General features: G+C 56.6%; 1 protein-coding gene across 2 annotated transcripts; it reads left to right on the top strand.

The window, feature by feature from the left end:
* The first annotated feature begins 20,424 nt into the window (after positions 1-20,424).
* On the top strand, positions 20,425-26,892 carry PITX1 (paired like homeodomain 1). 2 transcript variants are annotated; one of them, XM_065935417.1, is made up of 3 exons: positions 20,425-20,856; positions 23,154-23,386; positions 25,349-26,892. In XM_065935417.1, the coding sequence occupies exons 1-3, from the start codon at positions 20,685-20,687 to the stop codon at positions 25,889-25,891; spliced, it is 948 nt and encodes a 315-aa protein (XP_065791489.1). In that variant the 5' UTR covers positions 20,425-20,684; the 3' UTR covers positions 25,892-26,892. The 2 variants fall into 2 exon arrangements, with proteins under 2 accessions (XP_065791489.1, XP_065791500.1); XM_065935428.1 differs by lacking the exon at positions 20,425-20,856 and adding an exon at positions 21,218-21,330.

Here is a 26,892-nt window from a genome sequence, read left to right as displayed (position 1 = left end):
GTGTAAATAGCCTGTCTCTGGCCCCACGTCAGCCTTGCTGCAAGCGAGTTATGGATGGCACTGCCGTATCACCCGTCATAAATACAGTCCCTCAGCTAAACAAAGCCGACAGTTTTGTGCCAATAACCTTTGAACCACTCAAGCCCAGTGTCAATTGTATTTGTCTTCGAGCTGAGGTTTACTCTAGACTGTTTGCTAAATCAGGGCTCATCTGTGGAGATAATTCAAATATATTACAGGCAGCAAGCAGACACGAGGGCTCCCTACCCCTGCTCCCAGGCCTCCCCCACACAGCCTCACGGGGTCTTTACAGAGGGAGCCTGCGGGCTGCACATTACCTGAATCACTCAGCAAGTCTTGCTGGGAAAGAATAAGAAACACAGGGAGAGAAGCGACACTGAAGCTAGGATTATAACCCTGGCTCGGCCGCCAGCTCTGTGTGTCACCAGCAAAGTCATCAAGCACAGGAAGCCTCTCTTTTCTCCTGAAATGCTCTTGCATGGTGCTCAGTCCTGTCCGACTCTTTGTGACCCCATGGTCTGTAGCCCCCAGGCCTTTCTGTCCACAGAACAGCCATTCCATAGCCATGAGTTGCCATTTCCTACTCCAGGGGATTTTCCTGACCCAGTGATCAAACCCACGTCTCCTTCACCTCCTGGCTTGACAGACAGATTCTTTACTATCTGAGCCACCAGGGAAGCCCCTCCCGAAACATGGCACTATTTTCCAAGGATTGCTCACGTATCAAATCAGGCCACATGAAGGAATCCGCTCCAGAAAGTGATAACCGAGGAAGAGCAGAAATGCAGAGTGAGGCCCTAGGCCTATGCAAGACATGGATGAGCAGAGAAGTGCTGCTGGGAGCCACCTGCTGACCTCATGGGTGGGGGTGGATTCCAGACACACATGACATAATACAATCTGCCTTTTAACAGAACGGATACAACACAGAGGCAGCCCAGCTTTTGTCAAAGCAGGGGCAGTTACCCTGGCCACCGGAGGCTGGGCTAATTTGTGCAATTAGTGTCTCAAGAGTGCCTGCTGCATGCCAAGTACTGGGCTCCTGCCAGGGAGACAGGAACTCAGGGGAGTGCTCCTACTGCCAAGGCTCCTCTCACACCCCCTTGGGCCACACCCACCCACCCAACTTCAACTTCAACAGCGGGAGTCATCTCAGTCTTGACGCAGGGGCTTCAGAGCCTCTCACCAGCTGGGGAGCTTCACCCAAGCCTAGTCACAAGCCCCCCAGCTTGCAGGAACCAAGACACCCCCAACCAGGAAGGCAAAAAGGCTCAGGAGACAAACCCCACTCTACTTTACCTCTGGATTCTGAAGCTGAGGGCTTGACAGGAGGTTAGGACAGGAGGACTGGGGTGCTAAGGGGTGCTAAGGGGTGCTAAGGGCTGTGGTTTAAGGACCATGAACCTCTCTTGCTAATGAATAAGAGGAAACTCAACAAGGAAGGAATGGAAGGGGCAGAGAGAGAACACAGCTGTGTGTGGTTAACAGAGTTCCCAAAGAAGCCAGTCACCCAGCACCCATCTGTAAAATGGGAATAATTCTCTCTGCCCGAAGAGTCACTGCAAAGATCAGACAACATGGGGACCACTGAAGCCTTCCACACCCTGAAACATACTCCATGAGCAGAGGGGTGAAGGCTGACGCAGTCACAAGGCTGTACCTCCTCCAGACCCACAAGGAGGCAGAAACCCACTTTCTACTCCTGGCTCCGCCTCTAATGCTGCCTCAGAGAAGTGCCTCCCCCCACCCTCCCAGGCCTCACTAGAGTCCAGTGTGACTTGTATAAGGCAGTCTCTGAAGTCCTTTCAGCTCTGATGCCACAGGATGGATTCCATGACGGGGTCAACTACCGAGGCCAGCCCATGGCAAGGTGCCCCTTGCCAGAGGTCGGCTCAACCCGCCCCCCATCAGTGTGATGGGAGTGGGAGAGGAGGTGTTGGCAGAGCCAGGGTCAAAGCGTCACCATCACTCACCTGTGGGAGCCTCACCCCTCTCCAGGGATGCAGGGACCCCTCTGGCTTCCCCTTCTCATCTCTGCCAGCCCCTGGGAGCAGGCAGCGCCGGACCCTCCCTTGACCACCTCCATGCCTAGAGGAACAGAAGGAGCGAAGCGCCTGTGCTGAGCGCGGAAGGCAGGAGACATTTATAAATGACCCTCTTAGCTGTTTACGAGACACCTTCTGAGAGAAAGCAGAGGAGGAGAAATAAACTTGAAGTAGGGAGACCTGGCTGGTGTCTGAGATGAGCTTTGATAAGCCAGCTGCGCCAGCGTTTCTTCTGTTTTTATGGCGACCTTTACGGCCCTATGTTTGGGACCCGTTATCAGGAGCCGGAAGGAGAGAGCGAGCAAGATCCAAGGCAAAAAAGCTTTCCCTGGCCACTCCACGAGCAGATCCTACCTCATCTGGAGATCAAGATAACCTCGGTTCTCCGCCCAGTCCAGGCAGCTGTCCCCCAGACGCCCAGAGCTGGGGGGACCAGGAATTCCTGAGCACGGCAGTAAATCTGCAGAGCCAGGCTCTTCCACAGCCCTGACTGTGTTGCAGCCACATGATGATGGGGCTGGGGTGGGGGTCCTCCTGAGAGCACTCAGCAGCCCCCACCGACACACTCTGGATCCCTTATCCCCAAACCCACTGAAAGGTGGGCTGTCTCACTGCATCTCCCCCAGCATAACCCAGCGCTCCCTGCTGGCCTGGGGCTATAAAGGCTTCCGAGGACTCACCTCCAGGCTGAGGCCAGGGTTCTATTGTTCTCGCCCCCCTGAACTTACCAGGATTGTGTAATGGTTAAAAATATGGGGTAGAGAAGGTGTCTTCCATCAAGCAACCTAGTTCTAAACCCCAGCTCCTTCCCTTGCTGCCTGGGACAGTAACTCCCACTGGGCCTTGGTTTTTTCACCCATTAAATGGCTAGTCAGTCCCTAATTTCCAGAACAGGACACATAGAAGGAGCTTGGCAGAGAGGAGAAGTCTTCAAGTTGGGTGCTGGGGCACCCCAGCAGCAAGAGTAGCCAAGATGCCAGTGTTCACGGCATTTTTTCCCAGACCGTCCATGCTCTGGAAGCCTGAAGCCTTCCTATCAGCCTCACCTGAATGCTGGTGGCCGGATCCCTGGCCCCACGTGTGTGGCAAACCTGACGGGTCTCCTAACACGAGCCACTGTGCTGGGGTGGTTGGGCAGGGCCGGAGGCAACAATGTTAGAGAAGTAGAGAAAGATACAGTCCTGACACCCAGGGAGCCCACAGACTGTGGCCAAAAATAAGCCTACAAATACAGGATATGCAAAACTCAGAGATCATGCCGAGAGAGCAGGTCAGTAGCTACAAGCATGATATGGGGAGGAGGGCTGGAGGAGCTACTCTGAACACAGGTCTCCGGGCTGGGCCTGAAAGAGTGAGTTTGCCAGATGAAAGAGAGGAAGAAACCACTCCCCAGTCAGTTAGTGGCTGATAATTCATAGCTGGTGAGCCTCATGGAGGGGAGGCAGGCACGGCTGGGTCCAGGCAATGGAGGGTGAGAGAAAACCGTGGACCAGATCCACTTAGAAGAGCCTGGAATGTAGGCTGGGCAGCCCCAGCCCAGTGCTGAAGGTGCCAAACACGGGGTCCAGGACAGTGGGTAGTGTCTGGGATGAGTATGGATAGTGAAAGTGTCCGTCATTCAGTCTTGTCCGACTCTTTGCGACCCCATGGACTGTAGTCCACCAGGCTCCTCTGTCCATGGGACTCTTCAGGCAAGGATACCGGAGTGGGTTGTCATTTCCTCCTCCAAGGGATCTTCGCGACCCAGGGATCGAACCCATGTCTCTTGCATTGCAGGCAGATTCTTTACCATCTGAGCCACCATGGAGCAAGGCAACAAATCAGTTTAGATTGTCTTGGCAGAAGTGCTCTTGGATCACAGCGGAGGGTGTCAGGGAGAACAGAGTCCCGGGAGGAGACTGAACAAGAAATCAGGTGACAAGAGCAGGGGGATGCCCCAGAATCTGGCTCAATCAAGGGCTACCTGTGTGGAACCAGAGAGCCTGCCCTCTGTCAAATCCACGTGGCCAGACCACTACCCACTACAGACCTGCTTCTCAAAGGCATCCAAGAGATCGGAGCCAGGTGTCTGAAATGCAGTCCTGGCATCACCAGAGGCCCCTGAGCACTGGAGGCAGTCACCTGCTGCTAGGCAAGGGTACCTCACAGCACAGACACCCACATGTGCCTCTCCTCCGCTCAGACGATGCTCAGACCCTCACTTTTGAGGTGCTCTGGATCCAAAATTACCTGCCTTCTCCTCCCTGCTCCCACTTCAGCCCAGCTGCACCAACCTCACTCCCCTAGGTCCGTGCTCGCGGCTACCGGAGGCCTGTGGGGCCAGCAGCCACAGGCCTGGATGGGCTCCGGCACAGCTCAGAACCCGCTCCTAGTGCCTTGGCCCAGAAACTCTTATCTCCCCTTCCAACACCCCAGCCCCTCGCCCTCCATCCTTTCCAAGGATCCCCCAACAGCTCCTACTGTGCTCTGCGGGGACATGCCCTCCACCGTCCAAGCAGACCCTCAACCTGGCTTCTTTTTAAAAAGAAAAAAAACAGTTTATTTTAAAATAACACAGACTCACAGGAGGCTGCCCAGATAGCGCAGACCTCCCGATTCCTCCGATGGCTGAGTCTGACGTCAGTAGAGCAAACCCTCCCCACTCCTGTGATGGCGATGACTGCGTCTGACATCAGGAGAGCACCGCAACAACACCAGGGAACTGACACGGCTAGACAGCGTGCAGAGTTCCCACTTTATCACACGAAACCATCTCTAAGATCAAGACCCACCAGCCTAATCTTTAAGGTGGCCTTTTTTTTTTTTTCAGTACCTAAGAGCAAAACTTTTTAAAAACACCAAATCAGGATGGGGAATGGAGAATAAATTCAAGAGATTTAGCATCAGACACATTGGTCAAACAGTCCACACTTGAGTGACGAGGCAGGTGGGGTACAGGGAACCTTGTTTCCAGCTTCCCACCCTCCTGCCACCCAGCCCTGCCCCAGGGCCACCAGAGAGTGGACGGCAAAGCAGAATGTGAGCAAGCAGTGAGGAACCCAGACACATGGACCCAGAAACCCGGCGCCACAAAGGCCAGGGTCCTGCATTTCTCCACACCCCCAACAGGGCGAGCCACCAGCCTTCTGGGAACCAAGGCAGCTGCCCACCACCACCCCAACCCAACACCTACAGTCTGATTACCACCCAAGTCCCTCCATCCCCTTCCTGGAGGCTGAAGGGGGCTTCCTCATTGCCTCACCACGGGCGGGTGGGGGCCCCACAAGGTTGCTGAATGAAGGCACGTGACCCTTGTGAGTCCCCTCCCTCTGAGGCCCTGAGGCCCCCCCAGCCCCAAAGTGAGGTAGGTACACAGCCAGGAAAAGTTTGAGCAATAACTCTAGGTGGGCCTGTGACAGTGCCCAGGAAGCAGTTCAGCACCCAGATTTCATCACCAGGCCTCCTGGCCGCCCCTCCCCTTCTGGAGGACCCCTGGACTGGGTTCCTTGGAATGTGTTGGGTATGGGGGCTGCAGAATCAAAGGGCACGGAGACACAGAGGGAGGCGCTGGGAGCTCAGGCCAGCCCTCAAGGGTGAGGCCTAGGGATCCAGAGCATAGGGCTGCAGAGTGCTTCCACTCGGGCAGAAAATAGCTCAGCCCTGCAAAGTCAGCCAGGTCAACAGAGTGAAGGCCAGGATTTGGCCTTCCTCATCCCCACCCCACCCCCATTCCAACACTTCCTCCTCCAGCCCAGAGGAGAGAACCAGGTGCTCTGTGCTCTGTAGTCCACCTTCTACCCCTCACACAGACCCCCTCTCCCTCCCCACCATCCTAGAGCAGGCCCTGCTCAGGCCACTTCCCAGTTCAGTCACCCTCTGTGGCTCCCACTTCCCTTGAGGGAGTGGCATTCCCCTTGTCCTGGCATTCAGAGCCCAACTCCCATCACAGCCCTGTAAACACTCGGGCGGGGCCACACTCAACCAACCAATCTTATAGACTCTCAAACACCCCCCACATCCCCTGCCCACACGTATTCCCCTATCCTCTCCACTTGCCCATATGGCCTCTCCATCTGCTCTGGAGGAAATCTTGCCGGTGTCTCAAGACTCAGTACAAAAATTAGCCCTTCTCGATAAGCTTCTCTGGTCCCCAGGCCTCCCTACTTCAGCTGATGGCCACAGTAACCCTGGGGTGTGGGGCTGGCCAAGCCTGAGGATCCCATATGAAGCTGAGGAAACTGAGGCCCAGGTAGGGAAAGTGTCTTGCTCAGCCACCCTCCACCTCTTCTCTCCTGACCCTCCTCCACTAAAGACTGTGGGCAGAGAGAGGGAAGCCAGCTTGCACCCTCCTGGAGGAGGGGGAGGGCTGGACCCCCTTCAGCCTGGTATCTCCAGGTGTCACAAGCTCCCAGAGTCTAGTGCCAGACCAGCCCTGCCTCCTCAGAAGCCTTACCACTGCTGACTGCAGCCCAACTTCCGGTTCTTGAAGGAAGAAGGACCTCAGGGTGTACAGATCAAACTGACCTCCCAGCCCACCCAGGCCCCCTCAGCTGACCCAGAACCTAGGGGTTCCCAGGGAGACGCAGCTCGGGGGGGCAAGATGACCACCCCCACCTCCAGGCCCTAGCGTGAGGGGATGGAGGTCTCCTCCAGCAGAGAGCACGGCCTGGGACAAGGTCCCAGGGAGCCTTCAGGCTGGACTGCTCCTCCTTCCTCGCTATTTATGGCCCTCTGGAGGCTGCTTTCCCCTTTGTTCTGCCAAACAAGCTCGCTCCTGACTTCCAAGTCAGCCAGGGACCTGGCAAACATTTGTCAAGACTCGTCCCTCACTTTGTGTTTCCCTCACTTTGTGTTTGTCTCCTCGGCGTGGATCTGGGCCCTGTGCACAGACAAGCGTTGCCTTGGGGCTTAGGGGGAGCCCCCACATTCTGCCGCCCCGGGGGCCCCAGCTGCAGGCACACCAGGCCGGAGTCTCTCCATCCACCAAAAGTCCAACTTCGGGTCACCCTGCGTAAAACGCCACCCCATCTTCAGTATCAAACATGCCCCCCAGGGCAAGAACCCCATACTGGCCCTGTCCGTGAGATGCTCACATCTAGCAGCAATGACTTTGAGGTGTTTGGGAGGAGGGGGAGTTTGTGCTGACTCAAGATTTGTGTTGAGGGGGCTAAGAGTGAGCCAGAACCCAACATGTGAAGACAGAAGGTGCAGCTGCCACTGGCTTACCGCCTCCATGTGTCCTGAACTCAGGGCGGGGCCGCCCTGCCCGCGAGGTCAGTGAGCCCTGATCAAAACCGCCAGGTGGGCAGGCCACCCCCCAAAAGGCAGGTACTCTGCAGAGATGCCAGCCTGAGATTTCATAGTCAATGCCACGGAGCAGACAGATGGAAGCCTGTGCCAGATGGACACCCCAGAGAGTAGAGATGTTCTGAGAAGATGTTCTGGGTCTCTGGGCCTCAGTTTCCCTATATGTACAGTGGAAACCTAGACAGGAGAGAGCTCATTGGCCTGGAACCACATAGGAAGCTGCCCCAGACTCCACAACACAGGGCAGGACAGAGGGGAAGGCTGGGGGCCAAGAGTCTGGGGCCCAGACCCATCTCCTTCACCTCTAGGGTGCTTATTTGACTCCTGAGGACATAAACAGTGCCTGCTTCACAGATTTGCTCTGAGAACAAAAGGAACTTATGCACGGAAAGATGTTGGCATGCCTGGGCCTTTACGCACTGGAGTGGAGGTTATTGTTACTATCACTTGTCATCCTGGGCAAGTCACTCAGCCTCTTCCAAGTTCTCCTCTCCCTCATGTATAAAGCGGGCTGGCAGCTGGTTGTGATGAGGCAACACCTTGACACAAAGAGCCCCACAGAGATGTAGTATCCAGCTGGTGTCCAAAAAAGCACTAGGTCCTCCCCACGCATTCAGTAGGCATTTAATCAGTGCTTGCTGACTTGAATCACAAACGGCTAACAGGAAATTTTAAAGGAGCGGGGAACAGACGGCCCATGGGGGTTCTTCCATACAGATGGAAGGGGACATTTGGCACCCCCAGGGCCCAGGACTCTTGGAGCCTGGGAGCTGGACAGCCTCGTGGGAAGGGTCATTGCTCTCCAGCCTGCAAACTGTGGCCTATGGAGCCCGGGGTTCCTCAGAGTGCTTGTGGGCCAGAAAGGGATGTGGGGGGAGGGCAGATGAGCCCACATCTATACCAACCCTCTTTCGGAGCAGGACTGCATTCATCTATGTAGGAGTCCTGGTAAAGTTTCATTTGAAAAATGTGCCTTCCTGTTGGAGTAATCCAACTTCTTATTTTTCACATGAAGAAAATAAAGTCCAGAGAGTCCCAGGGGCCAGGGACCCAGGACTTTGGAGACCCATCTTGGTAGCTCTTTAAGTTGCCCTTCATAGCAGCAGGGGTAAGAGGTATATAGGGGGCTGCACCCCCTTCCTCAGGTGGATACGAACTTCCAGGCTGAGCCTGCCCTTCACTAGCCTTGTCATGGCCCTGCCCCCATCCCAGCTCCAGGGCAAACTCGTGCTATGCCCACACCTCAGTGGGAAGGTCACTTCCTCCAGGAAGCCTGCCCTGCCTAGGTTTGCTGTCTTTGTACTGTCTCCTACAGCTTCTTACCTGCCCCGCTTCTAAAGATGAATCTAAACATGAATATCCTTAGATCCAATTCCACAAGAAGGATTTCACCCAGATTACCTCTGAGTCCCTGGCACCACCCTCCAATGCCAGCACATGGAGTGGATGCTATTAAAATTGCCTGTGGGATTGCCTAGTGACAAAAGGAATGACATACAGCCTCCACTGTCCTAATCTATAAAATAGGTGAATACCACCTCCCACAATGAGAATAATGAGTCAAGAGCTCAAATAGCAGAAATCCTTATCCTGAGGCCCTGGGCAGATCTGAGGGCAGGCAGCCAGGCATTATCACCAGGTTCCTACACCATGGCACAGTCTCACCCACTGAGGGGGGAGCCTGGGCTGGCCATGCAGGGTCCAGACCTTAGGGCACCTCACCCATCAGAGCTGCCTGCTAGGCCAGCACGCACCTTCTCAGCACTAGCATTTACATAGCATGTACAGAGGGGGAAATCCAAGTGCCTCAAAGCACTTCACAGAGGAGCTGCTGCTAAGTCACATCAGTCGTGTCTGACTCTGTGTGACCCCATAGACGGCAGCCCACCAGGCTCCCATCCCTGGGATTCTCCAGGCAAGAATACTGGAGTGGGTTGCCATTTCCTTCTCCAGTGCATGAAAGTGAAAAGTGAAAGTGAAGTCGCTCAGCCATGTCTGACTCTTTGTGACCCCATGGACTGTAGCCTACCAGGCTCCTCTGTCCATGGGATTTCCCAGGCAAGAGTACTGGAGTGGGTTGCCATTGCCTTCTCCACCGCAGAGGAGAGGGGGCCACAAAATCCTGAGGATCCAACAGGGGCTCCAGTAGCCAGCCCTGAGCTGACCCCAGAACTCACCAAGATGACCCAGCTCCTGATGAGTTCCTGAGCTGCTGGTAGAGGCCAGGTCCCGCAAATGTGACTGTCCCTAAACATCACAGCCCTGCTAGAAGGAACTCGAGGCATCTCCCACTGGACACAGAGAAAGTAAGTCTCACAATGATGAGGGAGCAGAACGGGGATTCCCACTCAACCTGCCTCCAGATGAGCCTTAAGCACTGAGAATCTGGGCCAAAAGCGAATACACAGGACATGTCAAGTCCCCAGGTTCTATCCCACTCAGCCCTGATAGTGGGATTGGAGAGCTGGGGGGCAGGAGAGGGGAGTGCAGATGCACAGCTCAGAGAGGGGCATTAGAGGTGCAGGTCCCGAAACGACTGTCACAACTCTGCACAAAAATACATGCCCTTCTCCCCACAGGGAATCAGCCTGAGAAGCCCGGGGAAAAGGGCAGTCACTTTGCAGCCACCATCCCTGAACGTCCAGGGTTCCCGTCTGAGGGGACGACACCAAGGAAACATCAATATTTCATGGGCTGCTCCCTCCTGGCCTCCAACTGTGTTTTCAATTGTCATGAAACAATTCAGAATTTCCAACTCAGGGCTAATGGGCTGCCGTCAGCCACTCAGCCGGAGCAGGCTGGGGTAATTATTTTAAAAGCTTCCGACAGGGCTGCTCACCCACACAGGTTCGCCGAGTTGTCTGTCTGTGATAGTGGCCATGCCCTTTTGGACCCTCAGTGCCCTGTCTCCCCACACAGCAGCAGACACCTGGAAGGCTCCCAAGGCACAAGCCTGTGAGGATGAGTGAGACAGAGCAGCCCCACAGGAGGGTAAGCAGAGGGCCTCGAAGGGGCAGCTCCAGAAAGGAGGGGCCTCAGCATCTCAGCTTCCTATTTCCTATGCCAAGCTGTGGCCTCCTGTGCTCCAGGTGGATGGAGAGACAGATGAACCAAGGAAAAGATGGGTGAAATGGGCTGAGTGAATGCTGTCGCAATATTCCGCTCCTGCATCACCTCCTCGGCTCCATCCTCCACTACCCAGACAGAGTGAGCTTTCAGTATAAATCCCACCAGATCTCTCATTGTTTCATGCTCCTCTTTGCCTTCAAGGGAACATCCTATCCTCCCAACAAGGACTGTGAAGTCCTATGGTGTCTGGTTCCCACTTAATTCTCCAACTTCCTCTTCCCCCATTTCCAAGTCTGACCACCTGTTCCAGTGCCATTCCGGGGCGGGGGTGGGTGGGGGGAGAGCTGTTCTAGGCAAACTCAATGCCTGTATGTCATTCAAGGCCCTTCAACACCAGGCAGACTTCCTCTCCGGCCCCGTGCTCCAAATATGGGTGGCTGTGTCTGCCTCCCTGTGGAAGTCACTCAGTCGTGTCTGACTCTTGGTGACCCCACTATAGACTACCAGGCTCCTCTGTCCATGGGACTCTCTAGGCAAGAATACTGGAGTGGGTTGCCATTCTGTTCTTCAGGTATCTTCCCAACCCAGGGATCGAACCCAGGTCTCCTGTATTGTGGGCAGAATCTTTACTGTCTCAGCCACCAGGGAAGCCTCCTTGGCTCAACCCAAATGAGCAGGAGACATCTGTCTTTGTATCTCTGCAATCACAGGCACAGAATACATGCTTTCTAAACTGACACGACAGAGGCCTGTCCAGGAAGGTTCCAGGTCAGGGTTCTTTCCATTTTTCCATGGATGTGCTGATAGGTGTGCAATGAAAAAAATACTTGAGATGCCCAAATGGTTTCTATTTTTGCTTTGGCTTCCAGAAAGCTCAAAGTTGCAATATAATAATGCTCAAAGAAATTAATATCTTATCTGAGTCTAGGGATTCCTCTCTAAGGAATTAGAGCCTCTAATTCCCTCTTCACAGATGAAAAAAGGAGTACAAATAGATGCCCTCCCTTGATCTAAAGATCCATCCCGGTATGTGAGTCAGTAGATGCTAAGCCTCGCCTCAGACTTTTCACCTCTTCCCACAACGAATTCAGGAACAATCCTGATGGACTTCAGACTCTCAACAGAGTCAGTGCCTCCCCACTACTTTGGAATGAACTTCTTACCAACACCATCGGCAGCTCTTGAGAACCTTCACAGGGCAGGGACTTCTTTGGGAACTAACCCATTTCCTGTCTCTTGCAGCTTGAGAAACTGTTGCAGGATGGCAGCGAGTACTTTGGGGGAACTATGGTGAGTATTCCCTAATGTGGTGATGCTCCTCACCCCATCCTTCAGGGGTGGGGCCTGTGACCCTAGCCTGGTCAACCACAATCCTGAATCACTCTTCCCCATGAAGTGATGGGTTCAGCAGTGGGCATATGAGCCACACTCAGCCAATCAACATAGCCATATTTCTTTGTCGACCCTCGGGAGGGTCCTGTGGTTGGCAAGAGCAGTTCAGCCTTGCTCTCAAAAAGCTTACACGGGTAGGGGCACTGGGTTCTAATCAATCGTTACATAAATACCAATTTCAATACTAACGAAACAAGAGCTACGAAGGGAAAGGACATGTTCTCCACTTTTACTGGATATTGATATAAGAAATGCTGCTTGAAGAATTGTTATGCCTTTTTGCATAACTGTGGTGGAGGACATTTGCCCACTATGTTTAGTGTGAATTCATGTGACAAATTCAGCTCGGAGTTTTGTACTAGAGAGAAAAACTTTTGACTAGAAGCATGTCCATTTGAAGAGAAAGACAAATCTAACACATCAGACAATTTTGCTGATGGTTTTTGGCTAGGTATCTGGAAACTAAAATCTAAACTGATACTCAGGTACAAAGACTGTGTCATTTCTGTTCCTTGTGGATCCAACTTTAAGCTTTTCCTCTCTGATACCAAATTCCTCTGCCTTCAAAGTGGAAATGTATATGCCCCAAGATGTCAAAACCTAAAGGGAAAATGTGAAAAATTCTTTTTGGATGAAGTGAAAATAAGATCATAAAAAGCATTTTTGAGCTACCTCAATTCGCCAAGGACTTCTAGGTTTTCAGGCCCTGGTCCCACTCCAACCCACCTCACCTGTCTGGCCAGCCTCCCTGATCCAAAACCTCCAAGCAGCTAAGGAGGGAATGAGGGGCAGGTCTACTAAATCAGAGAATGAGCCTGCTCTTGTCTGACTCAACCAACACGACCATCGGACCATCGTGGGGAAAGATGGAAACAAAAATGAGAGCAAACTCTTCTAAAGAGCAAAGCTGCCTGGCAGGTATCACCACTTTGAGCCTGCTGCCCACCCCAACACCAAGCCACACCCCTCATCTCCACCATCTCCTAGACTTCTCAGTGAGATTGAAAACTCTATTCTCCCATTTCACAAGTAGGGAGGCTGAAGCTGGGAGACATTATATGATTTACCCAAGGTCACACAGCTAGTAAAAGACACAGACAAGACTCCAACTCTGAGTATTGGGTGTCAGAGGCAGCTTTTTGACACCACAGGCTCTGCCTGGGAACAAGGGCAGACAGAGAATCACATATGTGTGTACCACATCACCACTGAGAACAAAACTCAGAAAATTGCTGTTGTGCAGGGTAGAAAGGTTTGACTTCCCAGCACAAGCACCAGACTGAATGCCACTGCAGCTAGACAAACGTCTGGCCCTCCATACATAGTAAAGGACCGGCAATCACATTTATGCCCAAAGATGCCCAGGAGGCATCTTTGGGAGGAGGCTGCCTAGGACAAGGTCAGTAGCATCTTAGCTTAGCAGCCCATGGGCCCAGACTGGCCAGCAAACCAATTTCAAACACAAAACAGCCAAACCATACGCAGAGACTAGAATTTCCGAAAGGCAGGGTCCCAGCCGACTAGAAACTGCATTCCAAATCTGAAATCACAGGCATCAGGGACTCAGCTCTTAACCCTTAAGATTCAGTGCACACTGAGTCCATCACACCCACCAAAGAGGTGTTCCTATTGTTGAGTGTCGAGAGGAAGCTGTGGATTCCCTCAACAGCAGGACATGGTGCAGGGGCCGCCTTGAGGGCCCGAGCGCCGCGGAGTCTGCAAAGGCTTAGTCGGGCAGGCTTCCTGTTTTAGGGGTTAGGAGAGGATCTGGGGTCTCCACATTCCCAGTAAGATAGCCTTGGAAGTGGGGACCAGAAGGTGCCAGGGCGGGCAAGGGGCCGTGGCTTCTCCCGCAGCAGCTGTTGGAGTGAACCAGGCAGGGAGGCGCCGGGGGTGATGGCACCTCATGAAACATTGATGCCCGGCCGCCACACTGCCATCTCCCGGCACCTAGAGCCAAAGCGGCAGCTCTGAGTCCCTCGGCCGTCGGGGCAGGCCCAGCCGCTCTGGTCACGGGGGTAGTCCCAGCCAGACTGCCCACCCGACTCTGCGTCCCATCCTAGGGCCCCAGCAGCAGCAGGCTCAGACTGGGCGCTTAGGGGAAGCAGGAAATCTGTTGGCCCAACTGCTTTCCCAGCACAGGGCTTCACTCGGCATATCTGGCAACGGAGAAGAACCCAGTCTCCTGCGAACAGAACTCAGTTCCCCTTAGTCTGGCTTATCTCCCAGTAGCCACCAGGCAGGGCCAGGCCAACTCGGCCACATAGGATGAGTGCTCTCCTGTGAAAGGGCCAAGCAGGACGACTGCTGTAGGATGTGCAGGCAAGGGGCTGGGCAAGGGGCCTCAGAAGTCTACCCTCGTGGGATGGGTCTCCCCTTTCCTCATCAGCCCAGCCCCTGAGGAGAATGGGGGGTGGGGTGGGGAATCCTCCAAGCAGAACAGATCGGGCGGTTGTCCCTCCCTTGCAACCCCCACCCCAACCATACACAGAGACTGACTCTAGGGTCTGTCCTCAAACCTCCCTTGGCTGCCAAACTCTGCGCGACAGACTCCCCTGGCCAATATGCAAGACCAGCTCACTCCCGCAGGCTGAGCAGAAAGGGGGAAAAGTCGACTCTCACAACCCCGGCTCAAACCTTCACCTGGCGGGACCCGGGGAAACTCCGACCAGACCCCGACTAAACCGAGATCAGGCCCAGGCCTTCGACTGTCAGGTGGGAAACTGAGCCCGGGGAGAGAAGGCGCGCCGGGGCCAGGCCGGGACCCGCAGCGACTTCGTCCGCATGCGGCCAGGCCCCTCCTCCGCGCGCGCAGTCCCGGGTCGCGCTCTACGGCCTCGGGCCCCGGCCCCGAGCCGCGCCGACCCCTGCCTGCGCCCGGAGGGAGGCCGGGACCCCTAGCCCGCGGGACTGCGCGCCGCCCCCTCCCCGCCGGTCCCGACGAGCGCCTCGCCTCCCCTCCCCCCTTCCCGCCTCCCCAGTCAGTGTCCCCGCCTTCCCCGCGGGCGACGGGCGGCGGCGGCAGCAGGAGGAGCGGGCCGAGCCGCGGCAGCCCGGTCCTTGCGCGCTGGGATGTAGCGAACCAGAAGGGGCAGAAGCTGCGCGCAGAGCCGGAGACACAGCTGGATCCGGGGCCCCAGTCGGAGTGCAAATCTAAGCCAGAGTCCGTGGCGAGCGAGCCCGGAGCCGAGGATCCGCACGCGCCGCGCAGCCCGGGTCGGGTAAGAGTCTTTGAGCTAGGGGCGCGGGTCCCTGCGGTGTTGGGGCGCAAGAGTTGCGCGAGTTGCGCGCTTTGGCTCCGGGAGTAGGTGGGGTCCAGCCGGTGGCACCGGACTGAGCGCATCGCGAAGGCCAGGAGCCATCGAGGCAGCTCCAGGAGCTTGTTCCTGCGCCCAGCGCACAATCACAGCTGCCATCGTCAGGCACTACCTCACCTAACCGGCGGACCCACGCCACGCTGTAGCCCTGGGCACCCTAAGAGAGCAACAGTTTCGGGGGTGCGGGCCCCAGCCCTGCAAGGGCACAACCCTGGACGCCCTTCGCAGCCCTTCGTGGTGGCGCGGACCGCCGGGGACCTCTGGGAGAACCGGCAAGTGAGAGGGCCGCCCGCCGCTCCCCGCTGCACCCAGGAATGGGGGCCCCAGAACGAGCGGAAGCGCTGGCCCCTCTGCACGCACGGGGAACTTTGGCCTTACTTCGCGTCAAGAGGGTATTTTTCCTAAACGAAACCGCTTCATTCGTTTGCTCGTTCGTTTGTTCGGGCAGCTATGATATAGAAAAGCAACAGACGTCGGCCAGAGCCCCGGCTGTCTTCGCGGCGCACCCCGAAGTCCCGCCGCAGTGCTTGGAGGCGCCCCCAGCCCAAAGCGGCCTGCCCTAGCCGCCACCGTCAGATTTTTCCTTACCCTAAGAGAAACCCCAAGTGCTCTTCGCAAAATCCAATAAAGATATTCCCGCAGCTTCTCCAGGGTTTGGTTGTCGACGCAGGGTTCCCGAGCACGCAGCCGCTTCTCTAGAACCGGGTCTCGGAATTCTGAAATTGACCAGCCTCCTAAATCTGAGCTGATTCCGCCGTGGTTAAGCAGGGCCCCCGGCGGCCGGGATCGCAGAAATGGGAACCTCCAGCGAATCTTGGTTCCAATGTTTTCTAATTTAGGAATTCCCTTAATCAAAGTATTTGAATCCACTTTTCTGAGAAACCAGGGCTTGGGTATTCTCTCGGCAGCCCAGTGGCCTCTGACAGCCGCGGGGCCGGCCCGGAGGGTGGCAACCCCAGGTTGCTGTCCACTTGGTGGAAGATACAGGTCGAGAATAATGACAAAAGCTACAGGCAGTGGGGGGCAGCCCAAGAGGTGGACTCACTGGCCTCCAGCCTTTTCCTCAGACTGCCCTGGAAGCCCTCACCTCTGTTGAAAAAGGAAAAGAAGTGGTCTGGGGCATATAGACCCAGTGCCAGACTCTGGGATGTTGAGGTGGCTCTTGTTGACCTTCAGGCCAGGCTCAGCGTGCCCTTCCATTAGGAAGGCAGCTGCTGGGAAGAGGAGGCTGTGTACACAAAAGCTGACCCTCTGCTTCCCAGCTGTGTGAACAGCCATTGCCACTTTCCCAACCTGCCCGTCCCCTGGCTCAGCCATTCTCAGGAACTACAGAGTGACCAGTGGGCTTGGGTGAGCCGTGAGCCTGGAGAGCGATGGGCTCTACCAGCTGCTTTCAGCGAGCTCTGAGTTTCCTGCTCCCAGTACATCTCAGCTCTTCCCATTGGGACAGGCTGGGGAACCCCGACTGAAAGGAAGTCACAGGCTGGGGACCTGAAAGCTGAAAGGATCCATTCTCAGCCACCTACCTGAGAGCCCCTTTCCCATCACCCAGAAACTGCTTTCAGTCAAAGAAACAATGATTTTTATTGGGGAGGGGATGTTAGATCTGGCAGAAGGAGGTAGGTGGTCCCGGCTGCACTCCCAAAACTGGGTTTTCTAGTTTGAACTTCTCCACGGCCTAAGAGGCTTAGGGCTGGAATGTCCCAGAGAGTCACGGATGGCCCCGGAGGCAAGCCATGGCACATTCCTTTCCTTTTCCTAAAATCCCTTGATTCTGGTGCAAAGATTAGGACAAGGTACCCCTGTGAGTGGGTGGAAGGATGCCCTCTAAGAGGACCCTCCAATCACCCTTCCCAAATAAAATGACTAAGCCATTCTTGGGCAGAGTCTGTTTTCTGTAAGCCCAGCCTCAGGAAGGGTCCCTGTGGTGATTATTTCAACCCGACAAGAGCCCAGGCTTCTCTGCTGAACCCAGCCAGGACTCTAAGCCCCAAATTTCCTGAAAGTCACAGAATCATTGCTAGCTCTGTGTGGCCTGGAGGGTTGGTTCCAACCCCAGTAAGCCCGCTTCCCTTCTTTCCTCATGTCCCATCATCTGGTGAGGTGGAGGCTGAAGCAGTGTGTCCCATGTCAGACTTGGGAGCTGCAGCACAGTGCAGGTCACGCCTTGCCCAAGGTCACACAGCAAAAGCCAGGGGAACACTGAGTCCCTGCTCTGACTCCTGAAAGAGAGCTGCCTCCTGTCTCGTGTGTGTGTGTGTGTGTGTGTGTGTGTGTGTTGCATCTGTGAGTGTGTGCAAGAAGCCCCTATTCTGCCTGGGATAGCAGCCAGGAGAGAGAGCGGCCGAGGAAGAAGACAGAGCACCCCAGGTCCCTTCTCCAGCCAGCACCCAAGATCAAGCCAGGGCCTCCTCTGGATTAATCAGTTCCTCACTCCTACTCCTTCAGTGCTGACTGGGTCTAGTGGAGAGGACATCCTGGGGCAGCCCCCACTAATCTCAGCTCCTCTCTAGGGCTCAGGGCCCCGGGATATGGAGCTTCACCCGCAATAGTCTGAGGACTTTTCTGTCCACACAGCAGGCATCAAGATTTCCAAATATAGGGATTATTGTGACTGCTTGGAGCCCTGCCAGAGGCTTGGATCTGGAGGGGCACACAGCAGGTGCTCAATAACTGCATTAAATGCATCAACAGTGAGGGGCACAAGGCCCTCAGACTGAGTAGCTAGCGCTGCAGAGTCACAAAACAGTCCCCATCCACAGAAGGCCTGACTCTTTAGACCCTCTGGGGAGTGTGGGGCTGTGATGGCCAGCCTCCGGATGCCCAAAGGCAGACCATTCATTTCACGACCCCTCCCAGAGGAGCACTGTGCTTCCCACCTTGGCCTGACACTTGGTGGGCTTAGAACACACCCCTCTCAGCCAGATTTCGTGCCAGATAGCATCAGTGTTCTGGAGCTCAGAGGCATGGTTGTATGTACACATATGTGAGTGTATTCAGCACTCCCCTGTGTGGGCGCAGTGAGTGTGTGTGTGTGTGTGTGTGTGTGTGTGTGTGTGTGTGCACACGCAGCACACCTGTACAGGTATGCAGTACATCTAAGTATGTGCATGCTTCTGTGACCCTGGCAGGCTGGGTGGCTCACTGTCCCGTCAAAGTAAGGCAGCTGCCAGGACGGTGGCTTGCGGAGGGGCACTCACTGGCATGGCATAACACCTAAATACATCCTTGAAAGGAGGTATTGCTCCTGCAGGAGATTCAACTGGAAACTGTGGTCAAAGATGGGGCTGGGGCCAAATGCTCAGCCACCACTGTTCCCAGTGTCCATGGACCCCTCCCCATTCCCCTACACACAAGTCTACTTTCACCCTGGGGGTCTCAACCCACAGAAAATTACCTTTGGAGAAGTTGGAGCCACTCCCCCAACCCAAACTCCTGGCTGCATTCTCCTCTGGCCCCAGCCTCAGAGCTTGCCCCCTGTGGTCACAGGCACCCAGGGAGAGTGGGCCGGCCCCTAAGGAACTGTGCTTACTCCCCAGGACCCAGAGCTGGGGGCCTTGGGCTGGGGCCAAGGGAGTGAGAGGCAGGCCTGGTTCTACCCTGCCCATGCCCCTGCCCCCACAATCCTCACCAGAGATCTCAGCCTGAAGTAGAAGCAGGTGACTGCCAGGATGATAGGGAGCTGGGTGAGGGCAGGGACTGCTGAGGGTCCCAGACCCTGACAGTTGGCACAGTCAGCCCCAGGCAGAGATCCCAGGAGAACATGAGGATGCCCTGGGCCCTAGCGTGAGGCACTGGGCCTGGACATGACCACAGTGCTTCTCCAGGCCTCACACACACCCCCCACCGCCGTCCTGCTCAGTGCTGCTTCTGTCTGATGGGGCACACAGACAGGGGGCAAAGGGCACCCTGGGGTCCACCTGTGGCTAGAGGAACAGGTCAGGGCTGCACCCTACCATCCCAGCTGTCCCCTATTTGCTCAAGACTCTGACATCTCAGGACCAGTTAACAATTGTTAAGCAAAATCCTTCAACAAACTTCAGTGAAGTAGGAGGATTCAAGGAGGGATTCATTCTAAGGGATGAGAAGGGGAATGTGTTTGTGCTCATGGAGGGCCCACTGGTGCTGCAGCTTCGCTACCGTTGTAGCTAAGAGAAGCTCCAAGACTGTCCTTGGCTTCCTGGCCTGCTGGCCTAGGTTTGGAAACTGCAGTCACCTGGCCTGCCCGGCCTGTGCCTGCCACCCCTGAGAAGCCAAAGTGAGGCGCCAGGCCCTGCGAACCTGCCGGGAAGGGGGCAGAGAGGGGCCCACCCTGTGGTAGCCAAGGCCGGGACCTGGCGGATTTGGCCAGACCCTTGAAGGTGCAAAACAAGAGGAGAGAAGAGGCTGTGGGGGCCTGGCAGGGCTCTTGGGGTCTCCTGCTGCACTCGACAGCGGCCTGGAGCCAACAGAAACGTTTCGTCTGATTAGAAGCCATCAGTTCTATCCCAATCCCGGAAAATTGACTGCGGTGCAGAGGGGGTAGGCCTGAGAAGCAGCCTTGGGGGAGAGGGTCCAAGCTAATTAGGAGGCAGCATCCGGGGGCCCATTAGAGCGCAGGCTGCTGTCACTCAGCCTGGCTCGGGTCCCGGGAGAAGAGGCCGGGGAAGGAGGGGCCGCGGCCCCTCGATGAGGACGCCGCTGGGAGCTGCCGGAACGAGCCCTGGGCTCTGCCCCCGCCCTGGCGCTGACTCGCAGGCGCCCGGTCGGTTGGATCCTGCTCGGCGAACGTTCACTCATCCCGGACTGTTCTCGCCGGGGGCTCGGAACTTCGAGGCGGCCCAGACAGGAGTTGATTTCTGAGCGAAACCAGTCATTTGGGGCTTGAGGTGGGCACGAGCCGCGCGGGACTTGCAAGCCAGATGCGTTTCTTTTGTGCGGCCGAGGGAGAACTCGGCGTGCCACCGGGGAAGGAGGGCGAGGCGCGGCGAGGCCGCGGGAGGGGGGAGGCGGCGGGAAGGTGGCTGCGGAGGGGGAGGGCGCGGGCGAGGCAGGCAGAGAGGGAGGGAGGGCGGCAGAGAGGGCGCGGCGGCGCGGGCGGCTCGGGGCTGGATTCCGCCCGCGCTCCCTCGCCTGCTCGCTGGCTCCCTCCCACCCAGCCCCCTCCCACCCAGGCCCACCCCACCCACCACCCCTGGCGCAGGGACTGCTGGAACCTGGCGGTGCGCGCTGTCGCTTTAAGACAGACTCTGCCGGCGCCGTCCGGAGCCTTAGAAACCGGCCCCGGATCGGGAGCCGGAGCCGGGGCCGGGCGGGCGGCTGAGGCCCGAGCGGCGGGAGCGCAGCGCGGAGCGCGAAGCCGGGCCCCCGGGTCGCGAGAAACCGCTGCCGCTGCCGCCCGCCTGGCCCCGCAGCCCCGGGCGGCCCATGGGGCGAGCGCGGCGTCGTTGCGGGCGCGGGCAGCCCTGGGGGGCAGCCGCTTAGGGGCTGCGCTCTTGTCCTCGCAGGTCGCTGCCGGGGCGGCCGGGCGCGCCCAGCCCCGGCCCCCGGAGCGCCCGCCTCGGTCCCCGCCTCCATGGACGCCTTCAAGGGGGGCATGAGCCTGGAGCGGCTGCCAGAGGGACTCCGGCCGCCACCGCCGCCGCCGCCGCACGACATGGGGCCCGCCTTCCACCTAGCCCGCACGGCCGACCCCCGCGAGCCTCTCGAAAACTCCGCCAGCGAGTCGTCCGACACGGAGCTACCAGGTAAGAGCGGCCCCCGGCGAGACGCGCGCGGAACCACCCGGACGCAGGGCGCGGGGAGCCGGGAGCAGGGCCGCACCCCGCAGCCGGGCTCGCTGTACGCCCCAGGAGCGTCGGGACCTTGCCTTTTCCCATTCTCCATCTGACGATGAACGTGGACATGGACGCGCTTTATGAAACGGAAATTTTAGTGCTTTCCCAAGGCACTTCCACGCGGTCCCGTCGCGCCAAGTGACCGGCCGATGCACGAACCTACAACCGGAAGGTCGGAATGACAGCCTCTCTCGATCGGGAGCAAATAGAGCGGGGAGAAAAGTTAGGTTTGCGCAACTCGTTGTCCAGGGGGCCGCTGGAACCGAAGGAGAGGAGCATATCAAAGAGGAATGGGCGGGTGGGCGAGAGAAAGTGCCCAGAGAAACAGTACAGACACCCCGACAGACTGGGCGACTGACTTGAAAGGGGCAAACCAAAGAGAAGGTATGGCGGGCAAAGTCAGAAAAGCAAACTGGGGGCAAGAAAAACAACCTTAAGTAAAAGGAAAAGAGAGGACAGCGAGGGCAAGCGGGCCAAGAGGCGCCGCCCGGCTAGGATATAGGACCCCCAAAAGAAGGATCCCCGCCGCACGTGCGCCGCGGGAGCCGGGAGCCGCCAGGCCGCCCTTGCAGGACTCCGACCCGGCTCAGGCACGTCTCCTTCCGCGCTGTGTTTTTGTCGGAGCTCAAGCTATTTTTTTCCCCAGCTACTGCTGGGCCGGCGGGTGGGTGGCGCGGGCAGCACCGAGGCTAGTCCCTCGCCTTGCCCGGACTCCCGGGTCTCCGAACGGCTCCGGCGCTCTCGGTCCTAGTTCGGCGCCGCCGCTGAGCTCCCCACTCCCCGGGCCTTGGGCGCCTCTTCTGCGTTCATTTCTTAATCCACCGCTGAGTGTTTCTCTACGCGTTTGTAATCTCTATTTGTTTCTGTTTTGCATCCCTAAGTGACTTTCTCTGAGAGGTTCTGTTTGGTTGGTTAAAAAACAATCAACGCTGGACGGTACTTTTGCTTTCAAAAGTTTTAACCGTGGCCTTTGGTTGGTTTTTATTTTTAAAAGCCCGGAGAAATATATAATTACAGATTGCTCTTTTTTTAAAAAAGGTCTGTGAGAATAGATTTAAATTTTTAACTGTATATTTCGATATAGAAAGAACTGCTATTCTAGGTACATTTTCAAATTAAAATTTCTACATTATTCAAGAGATTTTAAAAAGTCAATCCAAAATGGCGCGTTTCTCCGGGATTTTCTCAAAATCCACTTACAGTGGTGTTACTTGCGGAATTTAAGTTACCTAACAATAGTGTTGTATTTCTCTGGGATTTAAAAGTTACGTGGGGAAGAGCATTATCCAGAAGGGGTTAAAAAAAATCTATCTACAACACTATGTTGATTTTTAAAAAATCCCAGATAAATAAATGCCTGTGCCTGCCTGGAGCTTATAAACGTACAGCACTGTATTTAGTTAGGAGTGTGTTTGCATGGAGGTTTCTGGCTTCTTAATTTGCGTTCGCTGTGTTTCTGTCTGCCTATTTTTAAAAGTTTCTGACCCTTTCTGTGTTTTTACCCATAGAGCTGTTAGCTTTTCTGGGATTCAGTGTTTTGGTTTTAAATCCTTTTTCTTTGTTTCAATGTTTCTATGACTGTGTTTTGTGTAGCTTGAGAGAGAGAGCAAGACTAGAGCTCCCAGGTCACCTAGACAGAGTCTGTGGGTCTGGGCTGCCCGGCAGCCGCCAGAGGGATTTTCTGGGCCTTGGGACTTGAGGCCTGGAGCTAAGGCCGAGACACTGGCTGTGCTGTGCCTGCCCGGTTCAGTGGGGCTCCGGCTCGGGCCGGGGAGAAGGACGTGCAGGCCACCGCCTGGCTCTTACTCCAGGGATCCCCTAGCTTCAAGCTAGAAAAGCCTGATCCTAGTTCAGAAAAGCAGAGATCTCCTCCGATTTAGAACCCCCAAGAGCCCTAAAAACTGTACATTTTCTGGTGGCATCAACAGTAGGGCTCCAGCGTGTGCCGAGCGGTGAGAGCAGGCCCTGCCCAGTTGGGAACCTTGGTCCGCGGCTCCAACTCCTGGGCTCTGCTCCCAGACGAGCCTGACCAGAAGGTTACTACTGACCGACCAGGCACAGGCAGGTTCTTTCCAGCGGGGACAATTCCAGGGCCCCTGACGGGAGGGCGGGCCGCCAGCGCTGATCGCGGGGCTTCGGTGGAGCCGGGACGGGGTGCAACAGGGCAAAAGCCCGAGGTGACCGGCGCCCCATCCTGCCTGCTTCAGAAAAGGAGCGCGGCGGGGAACCGAAGGGGCCCGAGGACAGCGGTGCCGGCGGCGCGGGCTGCGGCGGTGCCGAGGACCCCGCCAAGAAGAAGAAGCAGCGGCGGCAACGCACGCACTTCACAAGTCAGCAACTGCAAGAGCTGGAGGCCACGTTCCAGAGGAACCGCTACCCGGACATGAGCATGCGGGAGGAGATCGCCGTGTGGACCAACCTCACCGAGCCACGCGTGAGGGTGAGCGCGGGGTGTGCGCCTAAGGGGACCCGCGCAGAAGGCTGCCAGCCGGCCCAGCGCAGACCTTGAAAGCTTAGACCCGCGCCCAGACTAACACTCTTTCCAACAGTCAGACCTTCTCCCTCCCTCCACCGGAGGAGATTCCACCTTAGGCCCCGTCTACCCAGCTGCTGCTGAGCCGTTTGGTGCTAGCGCCCAACGGCTGCTGCCTCCTCGATCTTTCTGGCCCACATCCTACCTGATCCTCTGGCTCCACCGCAGCCCCCATCCAAAGGCGTGTGGCCCCAAGGGAAGTTCCCCTGCCCAGTAGAGCCCAGAGCCTGCCCGGACGTTACCACCCTAGACTGTGCAAGAGGATTCCCCGCCGCTGGGGACCTCGGAGCCGCTAGTGCCTTTTCGGAAAAACGAAACGGAAAGGTAGAACCTGCCTGGCAGTCTGAGAGAGGCCTGAGAAGAGTCCAGGCTTGGGGGTCTCAAAACTTCCTGGGGCAGTGGTCCCATCCGCAGTTGGCTAATTCACAATCTCAGGATATTCTCCACCTGACTGTCAGTCATCAGCCAACCTGTAGCTGAACCCTTTCCCTAATGCCCTTTCCTGTAGGGCTGGGGTCAGGTGGGAGGTGGGCGACAAATCTGGTGGATGAGTGAGCTTCAGGAGGAATCCCTTTGGAGAGCTAAGGTCTCCAGCCCAAGACTGGACTGCACACTCGCTCTTCTCACCCCTCGGTTCCCAGTGAATACATGGCTTTTCTGCCAGAGCAGCAAGAGAGTAATTTCTTCTCTGGGTACATGCAAACCTTTAATCAGATGTTGGGAGCACGTCCCAAACTAAACCAAAGTCCCACCGGGGCCACAGACTCCCTGTTATAACCTCAGCTCTCACCCCACCCCAGTCAGGCTGGCCAGCCCAGTGGGATAGGGAGTGAAGACAGCGCTCAGTAATCCAGAATTCACTAATCCTGCCCCCCGGTTTATGGTGGTAGGGGTGCGGTGGGGGAAGGAATCAGGCAGTGTTAGTGCTTGGGATGGAGAAGGCTGACACGCAGGGATCCCGCAAGAAAGGTCGGGGGAACAGCCCAGGGCAAGGACTGGGATTTGGGAAGAAAAGAGGTTCTTAACTGAATTTCGTGGGGAAAAGTAGAGGGGGAGAGCAGAGAGAAACTAGTAAGAAGTGAAAGGAAATTAAATATTTGCAGAAAAACATATTTGGCATATATTTAGGTGGCAGGAAAGAAATTAAATATTTAAGGGAGAAGCAAAAGGATCAAGTATTTGAGAAAAATAAAGAATCGACTATTTAAGAGAAAACAGTGAGGGTCAGATATTTGGAAAGAAGGAAAAAACTAAATATTTGGAGAAGAATCAAAAGGATCAAAAATGGGGGATAACAGAAAAATGGACTGTCTGAGGGAGAAAAAAGTGGTTCAGATAGCGGGGTGGACCAAATGAAAATAAACATTTGGGACAGAAATTAGAATATCAAATATTACCAATAAAGATGGAAACAGACTATCTGAGGAATGAAAAATAGACTGAGGAGTCACAAGGTCCTATGTTTCAGGGAAAAAAACTAGCTTTGGTGTTGGAGAAGAAAATGGACGGGGTATTTAGGAGATAGACGGGGAACCGTTTGCGGGAGAAGGCACAAGATGACCTGGTTGAGAAGAGGAAGAAAGAAAACAAATATTTGTTATTAAAAAAACAAAACAAGAGGATCCCCCTTAGGAGAAGAAACCGGATTTAATTAGGGGAAGAGGATAAAGATCAGAAAAAAGAAAAGACTAGTAATATTTTCTGGGGACAGGAAAGGAACCATTATGGGGAGAAGGCAGGGGCGGAAATATGGAAGAAAAGAAACGGTATTGGGGAGAAGGACGCGGGCTGGAGCCTCGGGGTGGGGCGGGGGCGGGGGGCGCCTTCCCGCCCAGCCGCCCTGACCTTTCTCCGGTCCCCCTCGCCTAGGTCTGGTTCAAGAACCGGCGAGCCAAGTGGCGGAAACGCGAGCGTAACCAGCAGCTGGACCTGTGCAAGGGCGGCTACGTGCCGCAGTTCAGCGGCTTGGTGCAGCCCTACGACGACGTGTACGCCGCGGGGTACTCCTACAACAACTGGGCCGCCAAGAGCCTGGCGCCAGCGCCTCTCTCCACCAAGAGCTTCACCTTCTTCAACTCCATGAGCCCGCTGTCGTCGCAGTCCATGTTCTCGGCCCCCAGCTCCATCTCCTCCATGACCATGCCTTCGAGCATGGGCCCGGGCGCCGTGCCCGGCATGCCCAACTCGGGCCTCAACAACATCAACAACCTCACCGGCTCCTCGCTTAACTCGGCCATGTCGCCGGGCGCCTGCCCGTACGGCACACCCGCCTCGCCCTACAGCGTCTACCGGGACACGTGCAACTCGAGCCTGGCCAGCCTGCGGCTCAAGTCTAAGCAGCACTCGTCTTTCGGCTACGGCGGCTTGCAGGGCCCGGCCTCGGGCCTCAACGCGTGCCAGTACAACAGCTGACCGCCCGGCCGAGCCACGCGGGCCGGCGGCCGGAACGGCGCCGGGGTCGGGGCCGGGACCCGGACGGGCGCGGAGGACCTGGCTCCTGAGCCACCGTCTGCTCCCCACCTCCCCACCTCCGGCTTGGTTTTGTGTTTGCTTTCCTGGACCTCACTCTGCCCTCCAAAACGAGACAAAACAAAAAAAGACGTCGGAGAAAAGTGCCGTGAAAAAAAAAAAAAAAAAAAAACGGATGAGTTGCAATTTCCCTCGGGATGGCGCGGGTGGTGCACGTTCGCTCGCTTGGGGCCCGGGTGGGCCACTCCGCGGAGGGGACGCGGCGCGGGAGGCGAGCGCCCAGGCCCGCGGCCCGGAGGAGACGCCCCCGTAGCCCGCGTTCCCGCCGCGCTGGACCCAGACTGAGCGGCCGCGCCTGTGAACTGGAGCGCGGAGCCCAGGCAAGCCTGGGCCCCGGCCAGGTGGGAACCAAGACGCCCCCTCCGAGCTGGGCCCGACTGAGCATACCTTATAGCTCGATCCGGATCCAAGTTGGAGCGGGCGTTGAGCCGGGGATGATGGTACCCAGCCCAGGGTCGGGAACTCGCCGCGGAGCCGTACTAATGGCCCCAGCGCGCCTCGAGGAGCCCTCGCCTGCCCCGTGCCCCGGAGTCCTATTTTAAGGCCAAGGAGCGGCCGCTGGCGGTGCGGTCGAGGCGGGAGCGTGCTGAGTGCTTGTCTCCGAGCATCCCAGCCCCCAGGCTTCGCCGCAAACCCAGGCCCTCCGCTCGACTCCCCCCGGGGCTAGGAGAGGGCCCCCCTTTCCCGGCGAAGAGCCCCCTCCTCACCGCCCGCCGTGCAAGAGTCGAGCCGGGAGAGCTCGGGGCGCGGCCAGGGCCCCAGCCGCGCCCACTTTGCACACCCGCTCTCCGGCCCGCGCCCCTGTTTACAGCGTCCCTGTGTATGTCGGACTGACTGTATAGAATTATAAATCTGTCTATATCGACTTGTCCATGTACGTCTAT

Source organism: Muntiacus reevesi, chromosome 1, assembly GCF_963930625.1.
Source record: "Muntiacus reevesi chromosome 1, mMunRee1.1, whole genome shotgun sequence".
NCBI lineage: Eukaryota > Metazoa > Chordata > Mammalia > Artiodactyla > Cervidae > Muntiacus > Muntiacus reevesi.
This window is presented reverse-complemented; position numbering and strand designations above follow the sequence as displayed.